Genomic DNA, 15,274 nt, shown 5'->3' with positions numbered 1-15,274 from the left:
TCTGTTTTAAATGGAGACCATTCTAAATCAGTTCTGATTGTCATTAAGAAGTATACCTGTACTCTATATCTGTGATTCAGAACATAGAAATTCTGGCATGGGTTTGTTTGTGGGGTAGTATGTCTCCGACTTTGGTGAGTTCCTGACCTCAGTGTTTCAAGTCCTTGGTTACGATGTATTACCGTGTTCTTTGTTTTTCACATTTTAAGCTGCTGCTTATGGTAGAGGAATTATCTGTCCTTCAGCCACTTGATCCAGAGTTGTGGGTGTGAGAGTTGGAGTAGCATGTGTCAGCTGACGGTTAGACTGTAGGGAGCACTGCAGCTCAGAAACACTGACATCAATTCATCACTGTTGACTGGAATGCCTTCAATTAGCTGGCAAAGACCAACCAGCAGGATTGTAGGCTTTGTGATGTTAATACCCTAGAGCTGAGCTTGGTGGTGCATTTGTCCATGGAGGTAGCACTGCATCCTTCATTTGGTCATTTTGAGAATAAATCATTGACTTTTAAATGGTCAAATTAATTCAGGAGTCCCACTGTGTTCAATTTATGGGTTCTTAGGTGATGGGGGCAGGGCTTGAAAACATAAAACAAAATTTTCCCAGATTCAAAATCCATAGAATCTGAAAATGCATTGCCTGTGTACCCATCTTATCAGCGAGCCGAGGCAGAGAAGACTGGGACACTTTTGTTGTGGAATCTGGAAATTTTTTTGGATTCATTTTATTTAAACTGGTCTGGCTATAGTGGAAAGGGAATTTTGTATTTCAGGAAGCAGTGGAAATAAAATGGTGTTCTTATTACAGTAATATTTCCCTGGAAAGACACCAAAATCTGAAGAGCTGGTATAATTCTATCCAGGGTAAAATGGAAATGTTTTTTGCAATACAACGTAATAACAATGAAGAAATAATTTCAGCAATTTCTTGAGCAATTTAACAATAATGATTTATTTATTGTAGATAAAGAGGATGTCACGTTTAAGAACAATCTACAGCAACCCCATTCCCAATAACCAATTGGGGACGTCAATACTGGTACTCGAAAAGAAACAGGATTTCACCAAAGTAAAACTTTGGATGATCACAAAGCATTTTCACGATTCTGGACTTGGTCTTCCTATATTCATTCTCCCTGTGACTGAGTGGATTTTCCCTGGGTGCTCCAGTCTCCTCGTATGTTGCAAAGACGTGTAGTTTAGTAGGTTAACAGGTTAACTGGTCACCTGGGTGCAATTGGGCAGTGCACACTTGTAGGACGGAACTGCTTTTTACCGTGCTGTATCCCTACATAAAAAATAAATAATGATTGAAAGATTCCTTTGGTTCTTGAAATTTCACTCTCAATTTTTTTTCCCCTCAGCAACTGGAGAACATTTTGTTTGTGTTTCTTATTATATTTATGTTAATGTCTTGGTGTGCTGGTGACCTTAGGAAGTCTTGCCATCACAAAGAAGATTCCTGTTGTGGAGCTAAGCATCTTTTCCTTTTTCTTAAGAGTTTTTCCAGCCCAAAGTTATTAGAAATCCTTTCAATTCTTTACAATATTCACCATCTTCATTCTTGAGTACGCATGGTTTAGTAAGCACTTTAAATTTGATTTCTTATGACAAATGTGAAGATATAATCTGGGCACCGGCTAGATGCTTTCTGTGGGTGCTTGTTATTATAGTATTGAAAGCTGAGCTGTAGTCAATAAATAATAGGCTAACTTGGGGTTCAGGTGCCAGGGAGATGCCATTTACTGAAGACCTGTTTCAGTGGTAGGCAAATTGCAGTGGGTCGAGGTTGTCTGGGAGACTGGGGTTAATGTGTGTTATGACCACCCTGTTAAAGCACTTGAGAATAGTGGATGTTAGAGTCACTGGATAGTAGTTACCTATTTTTTCTTGGGTACTAGTGTGATAGTGATCTTCTCAAAGCTGATGGGAACCTCGTATTAAAGCAGAGAGGGTTAAGGATGTTTGTAAGTAGCCCCGGCAGCTGATCTGCACAGAGCCTAAAGACACAGCTGGTGTCCCTTTCCAGGCCAGATACTTACTGCAGGTTCACTCTCCATAAGACTGCAGTGGTGACTGTTGGTTCCAGTGCATTGGAGGCTGCTAAGGTGGTTGCATTCCAGTCGCCTTCATTCAGACTGCATAGAGTGCATTAAACTCATCAGGAAAGGAGCACTGTTGTCAGCAATGCTGCCTAGACTGTGATAGCTTGTACGCCCTGTCGCACCCAAGGGAAGGCCTGGGACTCTAATTTGGACTGGTATTGTGCATTCCTCCAATATTCCTGGGGGGGCGGTGGGATCGCACTCCTGGAATGACAAGTCTAGAGCACTGTGGGTCATTTAATGACAAATGTTGGAGCAGTTCAGGAGGATGTTCATGACCTTCTGAACACCAGTAAGAAAAGGCACTGGAAGATGATAAGGTGGCCTGTTCTCAGTAGTAGATGAGTAAGGTGGAGGCAAGGGATATATAATTTTAAGAAAGCTGCAGCTTTAAATATAACTCGAGGTGCCGCCTGATATATGGTGATTTATGAAGTGTGCCCTAACACTAATTGCTAATTCAACTGGCATAAGTTGGCTGGTTTGGTGCCAAGGCAGCGATGGATGAGAATGATCTGTGACATTCTCAGTGGGCACTTTATTTGACTGAATAGCCTCTTCTCTTTCAGGTCTTTGTGTCGCATGCCATGGCATCTTATATAATGTTTGTTTACATGATGTATAGTGTCCATATAAGGTGGGAGTTCGACCCAAACTGTACTGGAGTGAGGGGTATTTATCTGGTTCCTGTAATAGTGAAGAAGCCGTAAATGGTGTGTGCTCTGTTGTATGTCATGGTGTAGAGCAGACAGCTGTACTGAAGAGCTACTGTAAAATGTTTTCTGGCAGCAGATTAACCAGAAAACCTTCTTGTCTGGCTAGAGCTACAATGTCACCAGTGTGCTCTGCACCATGGGAGAGTTTTAATCCAAACCTTCTGAAACATTTGCTTCTGTTACCAGGAACAATATTGCCAGAGGTACCTGCTTCACTTTAGTTCAGATCTAAACATTAGTCTAAGTTTAGAGTTTTCTTAATACAACAATGTGACCAGACTGCTCTGAAGGGAAAGGTGAAAACTTGTGGCTAGCTAGGCTTGATTTTAAATGCTTTCTCTCTTCTCAGTTTTCTCCCCTGATGATAGACACTCATGCTGAAACCTCTGTTTTCCACACTCTTCTTCACATTCACACCTAGATGTTGAGTGTTGGTAGGTTAGGTAATCTTTGAGGACTTGCAGTCAAACCTACTTTCTTCAGTTTTTCGGATCTGAATGACCCTGGTGAGGTCAGCATTCATAACTCCTTGCCCTTGAAGATAGGGGTGAGCCACCTTCTTGAACAGCTGCAGTCCTTCATTTCTTCCACTGTGCTGCAGAGTAAGAATTCTAGATTTAGGCTCAGCAATGAAGCAAAGACAATTTATTTCCAAGGCAAGATTTGTGTATCTGAAGCCACTACGGCGGTCAAGGTCATGGTTAAGGGAGGAGCTTATGTGAGTAATACCAGTGCATTTTATAGATGGGGTACTCTGCAGCCCCAGTATGATGGTAATGGAGGGAATGAAGGCTTATGGTAATGAGTGGGGTGCCAAGCAGGCTTTGCCCCGAGATGGTGCTTGGCTCTTTGAGTGTTTTTGGAGTTGCACTCGTCCAGGCGAATGGGCAGTATTCTATTAAACACTAATTTATGCCTTGAGAATGGTGGTAAGTCATTGGAGTGTGGGGTGATAAGTTAGTTGTTGCAGACCATCCAGTCTTCGACCTGTTCTGTTAGCTGCAGCTTTTATGTGCTGGTCCAGATGAGTTTTCGGTCAATTATATAATGATAATATTGGTGGTGGCATTACTGATTGAGTACAATTTATTGGGGCTGGAAGTGTTTTGGAATATATAGTGAAGTAGCTAGGGATTGCCATAATTTTCCGACTCTGAATTAATATAAACAGACTTTGTCTTACATTTGTTCATCATATAATTAACATAATGAAAATATAATGTGTGCAGGGTAACAAAAGCAGCACAGCAACATCGGGAGATTACCTGGGGTCGGGGGGGGGGGGGAACGTCGACTCAGACCATGAGAGGCCTTCGTTGGGCATTACCTGAATCACCAACAAACAATGGTTCCACCTACGATGTTGTGTTTTGATTAAGAGTAGCAATACACTGTATTTGTATGTTACTTATTTTTAGGTTTGATGTAAGGTATAAGAGCAATCAGCATTGTAGACTTGTTCTGGTGCTAGATTTTCGTGATCAACGGATGCTTTAAGGGATATGGGGTGAAGCAGGAGTTTGGGGCTGAGAGGAAAATGGATTAGCCATGATGAAATGGTGGAGCAGATTCGATGGGCCAAATGGCTTAATTCTGCTCCCACAGCTTATGGTCTTTAAAAATTTAATACCATGCCTCTTTTTAAAGTTTTGCAACCAGCCTCCCGAATGTTCACAATTGCCTTCAATTTTCAGTTTGTTGTGATAGATCTTTGCTTGTTTCATGATCAGCTTACCGATGAGTGGTATATGTTCATTCCATTGACGATACACAATCGAGATCTTCATTTTTCACTTTATGCAATTTTTTCTAATTTTTTTCATTAGTGAACTGTCATTACATATGAGGTCACTAAGTCACTTCTCAGAACTACCCGCGGTGCACAGAGACCTGCACATTGCCTCGAAACTTCCCAATATCTTGTGTAATTTTCCATTTGTGACATCATTTCAGCACTCAAAAAAAATTCAGATTTTGGAGGCTTTGGAATTTCAGATAAGGAGTAATCAACCTGTATTGTTGAATATCATGTATGTGGTTAGACTCTCTTGGTGGAGATGGTCATCATTGCCTTGGACTTTTATAGCATTAAAGTTACTTGCTACTTATTAGCCCATGTCCAAAAGTTGATGTGTGCATGGGTGAGCAGCTCCATTTGCTGAGTAGGTGCAAATAGAGTGCAACAATTCATGCAAACATACACACACAAGAACAGATGAAGAATTTTGCTCCAAAATGTCAATTGTTTATTCCTCTCCATAAATGCTGCCCTGCCTGCTGAGTTCAAAGTACATGTATGTCACCATAAACTACCCTGAGATGCATTCATTTTCTTGTGGGCATCATAGTAAATAGAAAGAAACAAAAGAATCAATGAAAAACGAGACATGATCGATAAGCAACCAAAGTGCAAAAGACAACAAACTGCAAGTGCAAAAATAAATGAATGACTGAATAAACAAACAAACAAACAAATAAATAAATAAGCAAGCAAGCAATACATATTGAGAACACAAGCTGTAGAGCCCTTAAAAGTAAGCCCATAGGTGGTAGAATCAGTTAAGTGTTGGGATGAGTAAGTTGTCCCCTCTGGTTCAAGAGCCTGGTGGTTGAAGTGTAATTACTGTTCCTGATCCTAGCGGCATATGTCCTGAAGCTCTTGTACCTCCTTCCTGATGGAAGCTGTGAGAAGAGAGCATGGCCTGGATGGTGGGGGTCCTGAATGAAAACTGTTTCCTGCGACAGTGCTCCTCGTGAACGTGCTCGATGGTGAGGTGGACTTTACCTGTGATGGACTGGGCTGTATCCACTTCTTTTTATTGGTTTTCTCCTTTCCTGAGCATTGGTGTTCCCATACCAGGTACACTCTTCACTGTGCGTCTATAGAGGCTTGTCAGAGTTTTTGATGACAAGCCGAATCTGCACAAAGTTCTAAGAGAGTTCCTCTGAAATGATAACACTGAGGAATTTAAAATTGCTGACTGTCTCCACCTCTGATCTCCTGATGCGGGCTAGCTCATAGAATTCCAGCTTCCTCCTCTTGTCAATAATCAGCTCCTTGGTTTTGCTGACATTGAGTGAGAGGTTATGGCACCATTCAGCCAGATTTTCAATCTCCCACCTATTACAGTGTGCTGATTCATCACCACCTTTGATGAATGCGGCCCACAAAAGTGGCATCGTCAGTAACCTTTAATATGGGATGGGAGTTGTAATTATGAAGCGAGTAGATCAGGTTGCTAAGCACACAGTCTTGTGGTGTACTTGTGCTGATATTGATTGTGGAGCAGATGTTGTTGCCAATCCGAACTGATAGGGGTCTGGAAGTGAGGAAATCGAGGATTCAATTGCGCAAGGAGGTATTGAGGCCAAGATCTTGGTGCTTATTGATTAGTTTTGAGGGGATGATGGTATTGAATACTGAGCTGTAGTCAATGAAGAGTATCTTGAATTGTGCATCCTCGCTGTCCAGATGTTCCAGAGCTGAGTGGAGAGCTAATGAAATATCCCATGATGTTGGCCTGTCATGACGGTAGGTAAATAGGAGCTCCTCGGGCATTGCTGTGCTTCATCGTCAACCTCGCAAGGCACTTCATCACAGTGGATGCAAATGCTATTGGACAATAGTCATTTAGGCAGGTTACCACGTTCTTCTTGGGCACCATTATAATTGAAGACTGCTTGAAGCGAGATGATAAAGATATCAGTGAACACACCAGCCTGTTGAATAGCACGGGTGTTCAGTGCTCAGCCAGGTAGTTTCTCCAACATTTTGTGTGTTTGCTTCAAGATTTCCAGCATCTGCAGTTCCTCTTGTGTTTCAAAGATTCACAGGTACATTTAATATCAGAGAAATGTATACAATATACATCCTGAAATGCTTTTTCTTCGCAAACATCCATGAAAACAGAAGAGTGTCCCCAAAGAATGAATGACAGTTAAATGTTAGAACCCCAAAGTCCCCTCCCTCAGCTCGCCTCCCTCCTGTGTGTAAGCAGCAGCAAGCAACAATACCCCCCTCCCCTACCGGCATGAGAGAAGCATTGGTATCGCCACCGAACACTCAATCGTGAGCAAAGCAGCAAAAAAGACACAGACCTGCAATACTCCAAAGACTACTTGTTCACCCAGTATTCAACACATCACAGGCTGTCTCTCTCCCTAATAAGGGAGAAAGAGGTGTCTTCATTTCACAGCAAGAGGGGAGCCATAACAAACAACTCACTGGTTTACGATGTTAAAAGTCCGTTGCATCACTTTTTCCGAGCTCTGGGTCCAAAGATCTCCGGTCTCTGGGCACACACAGACCATCTCACACGACACCCTGATCTGCCCCAACAGTGACCTTCAATCCACCCATCTCCAGAGCCACGAGATCTTGGCCCTCCGAAGATGAGCTGAGCTCTTAGGCTGAGACCTTGGCGTGCCGAACAGTGGCCACTCTTGAAACCCCGAGAGCGGGTCCCATTCCCGCAAAGAACCGTAGTCAGCGTGTAACTCCAGCTCCGGGTCTTCAAAGGAAACTTGAAAGGGAAAAATAGAGATATTAAAAATGTAAATAGAGTTGTTTCCGAAGATGCAAGCAAAGGAGTTGCTGTTAGGCGCCATTAATCCTACTAAGCTCCTCCTCATGCAAACATACATTTCGTTGAGCCGAGGTGGTATGGTGGGGTAGCAGTTAGTGCTGCTGCCTTAGTTTCAAGGAGCGAGTTTTGATCCTGACCTTGGTGTTGTCTGTGTTAAGCTTTCCGTTTCTCTTCATGGCCACAAGGATTCCACTGGGTGCTCTGGTGTCCTCCACACCACAAAAAATGTGCTGGTATATTAACTGGCTACTGTAAATTCTCTGCTTGTGTAAGCTTGTGGTGAAATATCAAAGCAGAATTGACCAGCACATATGTGAGTGAATAAGTGGCAGCATTACAGGGAAACTACGGAGGGGGAAGCAACTAATGGGACTGTGCTAGTGGGAGCTATTGTGACCCTGGTGGGTTGAATTGTCTCCCCTGTTGTTATAACATTGGAGCATACTATTAGCACATTGGATAGCAGGAGAAGTGAAAACTTTGCTTTATTATTTGTCTCCTTTGCTGGTTTGTGAGCGTGGGGCCCATTGTAGTAAATGATATAGTCTCCATGATGAAGATGAGCTACCCTGACGTTCATTAAGGACTGCGCTTTGTTAGGTAACCTTCGGGTTACTGCATTCATGCACTGAGACACAACTGAAAGTAGTTCAGAGCTGTACTGTTTAAGAGCATATGCAGATTGCACTCTCCTCGTGCTTGCCATTTAGAAATGACCTGTCATAAGGCATTGAGGGATTATCTGTTGAGGAAGATTGCATGAGTGTAATGGGGCCTGTTGCTTCTTTGCTTTGGGCCGAAAGGAAACATTAAGACTTTTGAGCAGAGAGGGAGAATGGCAGCAGAGGCGTAAATTTAGATTTCAAGGACTGAAGTTCAGCATTCAACCTTGTACCTAGTTTTCACAAGTAAAAATTGAAAAATAGGCAGGTCAGCATCCCAAGAGATTTGGGGGAAAAGGAGCATGGGTCCATCTATTACATATAAAGCATTTTGTTTTTATTGATGCAATGTATTGGATGTTTGTGATAGTTGCAGTAAAAAATCTGTTCCTCTCTAAAACAACTGTTTGTAATTCAATGTCACAAATCCACAAAATTTGTGCTCATTCTGTTGATTAATTTGCTACCTTTATGGTACAATTTTGCTTTAAAATATCCCACAGACTGTGAATGTTGTGGTCTGCGATTATGTCTGAGTGACAGCAAATCACTTGTCCTAACCACTGTGGGTGTGGGGTCACTTTGGGATGCTACCACTACAGTGCTTGCAAACAGAGGAAAGAACAGTTTGTGAATGTGAAGAATGAGTATTGGAGAATGGCACCATAAGAGTTGAGACAAATTAGTGACCTCACTTTTTTCTCATTAACTATATATTTTTTATTCAAGCTAACTAAATCGAATAGTTCCAGACACAGTTTTGGTTGTTGTACTTTGGATGCCTAGGACTGACTAATTGATTTTAGTGCACAAGATATGGAAGTAGGATGAAGCTATTTGGTCCATTCTGCCTGCTCTACTATTCCATGAGATTGTGGTACATCGCCTATTTCCTGCATTAATCCCATACTCCTCAATTCCCTTAACATTAAAAATCAATCAGTCTGAGTCAAATACTATCAATAACTGAGCTCCTGCAGCCCTCTTGTTTAGAGAATTCTTAAGATTCACTATCGTCTAGGTGAGGGAATGTGTTCTAGTATCAGTTCTTAAAGGCTGACCTCTTATTTACTGATTGTGACCCCTGGTTGTAGGCTTGTCAGCCAAAGCAAACAACAACCTTGCATCTACCCTGTAAAGCCCTGTAAAAAAAAATTAAATCTTTGAGATCACTGCTTATTTTTCTAAATTTGAGAGCTGAGGCGCCATCCTCATATAACAGATCCTCCATCCCAGGAATCAGCCTAATTTATGATGCATCTCTACTGTGAAAATTCTAAATTAGCCAATGTGAAAATCTTTCCTCTTCAAGTAAAATGTGTCATGGGGCATCCATTCAAGAAAGCAGATCAAAACATGTTTATTCTCATTAATTTGTTTGCTTTAAATTGGTTGAGTTTTTCAAGACCAGGACATTAACCTTTACAGTATATGTTAATATGTGGCAAAGTTTTTCTTTCCATTTAATTTCAATTGCAACAGTGCTTTTTGCCTTTGACAGATTTTTGATGTTTCTTATGTTGCTGTTTCTTGCTACATTTAGAATGGGACAGGATACTTCTTTAGAAAGCCTATTCCCAAGCTGGAAAAGTGAGTATAAATGGTTTCCCACTCACCTTACTGCATCCCCCATCCCCCAACCCAAGAACCTTCAAGTCTCCTGTGTTTTAAGATAATTTGTTATTTAGATTACTGAAAGCAGACACAGGCGTTGTCCTCTCCTGATACCACCTCCCTCCCATGTTGATGACATCATCAGCCCATCAACATGCTGAAACCTGTTTTGTTCCACTTCCTATTTTAATGGGAAGTGGAGTAGCTTGATTCTAAAAGTTCCACTCCCTTCATGAACGGCTGTTAAGAGCAAGTACAATTTTAAAGTAAAGTCCTCTACCAAATGCTTTCTTGGGCAAAGAGTGGGAGGACTGGTGGGTTCTTTAAGTTCCCTGGGAGTAATAGTATTGGGGAAGATGGAGCTGTTTAAATGCAGGGAAATTATTTACAAATTGTATATGCAAATATTTAAACCAGAAGTTAGTGAATTATAGAATTAGAGTATTAGTGCAGCAGGTTGTGGATATTCCCTGTGGGTGAAAAATACTTGCCCATGATTCCTTTCTCTGCTCTCTTAGAGCAAAGTTGTGCATGTGTGAGGATTCTCAACTTCGAGCCGGTCTGTTGGGGTTTGTGCAGGTGTTTGAAATGTGGAAGCAGAACTGCTCTATATGGCGATTTATGCAGAAGCAGAGTAACCAGTTAAGCAGAACTATGTTCAGTGAGGTAATTCAATCACTTGCTTCTGCCAGGTTTTTTTTAATTCTTGCTCCTCTGTTTCTGCCTCCTTTTTCCCTCCCTCCCCCTCTTTACCTTTGCCCCTCTCTCCTGTAGCTCTTCTCTCCCCTTTTCCTCTCTCCAGACCCTCTTTTCCTTCCCCTTTCTCTTCCTTGACCCCTCCCCCCTTCTTCTCTATCGATTGAATATATACATTTTAACCATTAAACAACTGTTCTATCTGCTACACACTGAGAGGCTTTATGTTTGGAGCAGATGTCTCTGCCAATACTCATTTAACAATGACAGAAATGCTACTACTTCTGTTGATTAAGTTTGGTGCTTGATCAAATCGTTGGAAGTAAAGGGGCTGTCTCCAGAAATTGAAACTCTGCAGCCATGTAACATTGTGCAGTGAGGGTCTGGGGGGAGAATTGTGAAGTTATGGCCTGTGATATCTCATGTGCTTCAGAAAGCTAAGGTGAAAGCAGTTGAGTAGATAGGTCAATGCTGTGTTCACTGGCCTGACTGTCCTTACTGGACCTGTGAAAGATTCCAACTTCTTGTATGTCCAGAGCACTCAGAACCCTCTGAACATGATCTGAGCCGTGTCAAAGTAAGGTAAAAGTCCTGTTGACCTCTGATAGTAAGACAGCAATATTGATAACATGTTTAGCATGGGTCATACTTTCTTTCTTTGTTGACAATGTGACCTTGATGATGAAATAGTTTCTTTGTTTATTCTTACTATGTGGGAGGTTTGGTTTTATGATTATATGACCAGTCATGCCATTTCACACCTATTTCCTCTACTCTCCCTATCTCACTGCTATCCTTTTAATGTCCATTCATTCTTTGGTGCTGTTGTTTACTCAGGTAAACAGTAGAGCCAATAATAAAACATCCTTTATGGAAGGCAGTCGACTTCTGAAGTTACCAGTGACTGGTACAAAAAGATATCATTGCTGATATATGAACAGTGTCAGAGTACATGGGGTTATCATCCTGTAATGTAAAGGTGACAGTAACTAACTCAGTTTTTCTCTCTCTGCAGATGCTGACTAACTTGCTTGGTATTTCTAACATTGCTTGGGCCCATTTTAGGACATTGTGTTTCCATAAACAGTAGAATCTTGGTAGGCACTGAGCTCTTCCCCAAAACTAATGCAGCCACATGTTCTGCAATAGTATCATTTAAGCCAGACATCATTTGAATTTAGCTCAACCTCGGTATTTCATGCTCAGTCCTTTGCCTTCCACCTTAAGATGCATTATTATATTCTTAGGATGCTACAACCATCTTCTTGGAACGCGTGAACCATTTCCCTCTGATTGATAAATTATCAACTACTCTTAAGCGACTTGTTGGAGATTATAAATATTCCCATTGCTCAAAAAATGCTCAATCACCAATCAGCTGACAGCTGACAACAAGCTGCCCTCCACTCAGGCTCGTTTCACCCTGGACTAATACTAGTTAGTAAAAAAACTTCCTTTGCAGGTATATTTTGCAAAATTGTAGTGAGTACTACAATTCAGTAATGTACAAATTTGTTTTTGTGTCTTGTTGTTATTATAGAACATAGAATAGCACAGCACAGGCCCTTTGGCCCACAATGTTGTGCCGACCCTCAAACCCTGCCTCCCACATAACCCCCAACTTAAATTTCTCCATATACCTGTCTAGTAGTCTCTTAAATTTCACTAGTGTATCTGCCTCCACCACTGACTCAGGCAGTGCATTCCACGCACCAACCACTCTCTAAGTAAAAAACCTTCCTCTAATATCCCCCTTGAACTTCCCACCCCTTACCTTAAAGCCATGTCCTCTTGTATTGAGCAGTGGTGCCCTGGGGAAGAGGTGCTGGCTGTCCACTCTATCTATTCCTCTTATTATCTTGTACACCTCTATCATGTCTCCTCTCATCCTCCTTCTCTCCAAAGAGTAAAGCCCTAGCTCCCTTAATCTCTGATCATAATCCATACTCTCTAAACCAGGCAGCATTCTGGTAAATCTCCTCTGTACCCTTTCCAATGCTTTCACATCCTTCCTATAGTGAGGCGACCAGAACTGGACACAGTACTCCAAGTGTGGCCTAACCATAGTTTTATAGACCTGCATCATTACCTCGCGACGCTTAAATGCTATCCCTTGACTTATGAAAGCTAACATCCCATAAGATTTCTTAACTACCCTTAGCTACCCTGGGCAGTCTTCAAAGGACATTCTAAGGCCTGAAGTTTCAATAACCACATGATAAGCTCCTCCCAGCTTTAGCACTCCAAAGGCACTTTCCTGCTGAATCCACTGCTCGTATCCATTTGCCTTAACTGTGAAGGGACAGTGCTCCTTGTTGCCTCTTTTGTGGGCTTGTTTGTTTCCTGCTTGCACCATGATGTCCCGACTTAAACTGTTTTACAATTTTATGTTCCAAGCTCATTCTTTTGGTTATTCTACATGCTTACTGGGAATAGTTTTGCCTGAATTCATTCATTTGCCATTACATACACAAAGCAGCGCTGCAGCTGCCAATTTAACATGGTCTGAATGTACATTCAGTGTTTTTATAGTACCTTCGTAATTGATTGTATTAGATTTGTGACAAGATTCTACCAATGCTTCATAATCTCTGGCTTTATTACCAGCAATATTTCTACCTTCCTTCCTTCATATATGGTCATGTTCCTCTGATCATTATCCTCTCTCAGAATTTTGTTAATCTCATTCAGTCTTGGAACTTATTCCAGAGCAAATGGCTGACACCAGTCATATCTCTTAAACCTGCTGACATATCTACCTTATTTAATACCTGCTGTCACTTCAGCCCCAGCTAGAGTACCCTATTCTTTATAAACTTCACACTTGATTATTGTCCTGCTACTCCTTCAAGCAGCAATTTCCCATCCTCGCCAATGTTGTGTCCTTAGGCTTTTTGGTCTTCGGCACATCTAGGCAAATGATAAGTAGAATTACCAATAAAACATCCTTTACTGAACACTGTTAACTCTTAATGACATACTATCATTCATGTACAAATCCCATCCTCTGAGGATACAAAACTGTTCAACTTAGCAACCTAACTACATAAAACCAAATTTAGCTGGCGTGAAGTTCAATTCATAATTTAACTTAACTGATCAACTCAGTGGTTTCTATCCAAATTAAATAATCTTTTTGTAAAAACAGATATCCAATAAACCTTTTGTTTACCAAAGGCTAATATAACTTGAAGATTTTTATATTTTTTAAATTTGTTAGTGATTTGTGCCGGAATTCAGCCACTGAATATATTCAAAACAGGTTTTGCACGTGACAGTTATACATCAATAATTTACCTATGATTCATTTATGAGTTTTTGGGAATGAGAGTAATATAGAGAGATTGGAACTGAGGGAAGATCAGCTATATTTGTAATGAATAGTGGAACAGGCAAGAAAAACTGAATGGTCTAATCCTCTGTATTAATTTTCCATTGTAACTCTAACATACGATGATTTTTTCTGAGGGAAAACTCCTTACATAAAGGAGGGGATTATTCTAACACTCTTAAATCAACTCATAATCTTATTAATTTGTAATTTTCCCACGTCTTTCTTGTGTTCAAATCTCCATTTTTTTATGTGGAGAATAGTTAATAGAGATATTTGCCTCCCCTGTTCCTCTTTATAGAATATGTTCTACCTTTTAATCAAATGATTTGTGGAAGTCGGGTTTAGGTCATCAATAAAATGCTGTGTCCGTGTTTGGAGTTTCTAGAACGGTGTCTAGTTTGCAAAGCCACTCTATGAGGAACGTAAAAGCATTGGCTTTTCTTTGACGAAGAAGCATGGGATTGATCTGTACTGTGCTACATCCAAAATTCTTGTTTTCTTTTCATTTTAGTATTCATTTTTAAATAGTTAAGCCCTCAGTTAAACAGGAGAGGAAATGATTGTGAATACGCTAAGCATTTTATATGTTAATATTTGCCCTGTGATATTTAAGGGCCCAGAAAAGGATATTGACAATGATTTCTGAGTATTTAAAGCACAGGACCTGAACATATCTATATTTAGGTCTCAAGCTGCTTCCTGAATAAAATAACCTGCATTTCAGCATTTACTAGCTAGCTCCTGTGTTACCTTTGTGTGGCCTCAATTTAAGTTTCGATGAATGTAGGCAGGTTCTACTTAAAGGAGAAAAAAAAAGAGGCAATATGTAGAGATTAGAAATAAGCACAATATGCCTTGGTAGTGGTTTCTGCCATTGAGTGGACAATACAACTACGGATGTGTGTGTGATGCCCATTGGCTGTGCTAAACCCATCCACACCCTCTGTCATCCGTGTGGTTGTATTACTAACACTCATCACTGGTGTTGAATAATAAGCACCTGCATGCAGTGTTGATTGAAAGGCTAAAATAAAATGGTGGAGACTGCAAGTATCAGGAGGACAAGGAGCGTTGCGTTGATTAATTTAGTTGAAAAGTTTGTCCAGCCTGAACTTGGCCCACCCTGTTACCAACTCTGCTGAGTGGTTCTGGGTCAGACAGCTGCTTTTTGGGCTGTCTCAAAAGTAACTGCAAGTCCAAACAAATCCTCTGCTGTGGCTGCCTTCTCAAGTTGCTGGTGGAACTGCTGACCTGTGCTGTATGTGACGAATGGGAATATTTAATTCAAGCTACTGTCTTCCACACCTCTCTCATTAAAACTAATTGCTTGTCACTTTCCATTGGAAAAAAAGAGACTTGCAAATGGAATATACTGGATGCGCAATAACACTTAATGGAAGTTCTTTTTTTATTCTGCTTCTGTTTTGTTTTCATTAATTTTCATTTCTTTCTCTTCCCGAGAGCCATTTAAAAATAAATATCATATAATGTACAGACATGTACTGAATGCCACAGTGATATCTATACCTGGGAAGATTAACTGCTCATTCAAAATATGT

The 15,274-nt window shown here is 40.9% G+C and overlaps 1 protein-coding gene across 6 annotated transcripts in view; it reads left to right on the top strand.

The window, feature by feature from the left end:
* bcl11aa (BCL11 transcription factor A a) overlaps positions 1-15,274 on the top strand; it is a 183,467-nt gene that overhangs the window by 39,684 nt on the left and 128,509 nt on the right. Inside the window, exon 2 of one of the 6 annotated variants that reach the window (XM_063055949.1) lies at positions 9,615-9,661. The exons of the other annotated variants lie outside the window; for them this stretch is intronic. Coding sequence (XP_062912019.1) covers positions 9,616-9,661 — 46 coding nt within the window. The 5' untranslated portion in view covers position 9,615. The remainder of the gene's footprint in view (positions 1-9,614; positions 9,662-15,274) is intronic. 6 annotated transcript variants of the gene reach the window in all.

The sequence above is a fragment of the Mobula hypostoma genome, chromosome 8, assembly GCF_963921235.1.
Source record: "Mobula hypostoma chromosome 8, sMobHyp1.1, whole genome shotgun sequence".
In the NCBI taxonomy this organism is placed as follows: Eukaryota; Metazoa; Chordata; class Chondrichthyes; order Myliobatiformes; family Myliobatidae; genus Mobula; species Mobula hypostoma.
The sequence above is the reverse complement of the archived record's forward strand: the minus strand, read 5'-3'. Positions and strand labels throughout refer to the sequence as shown.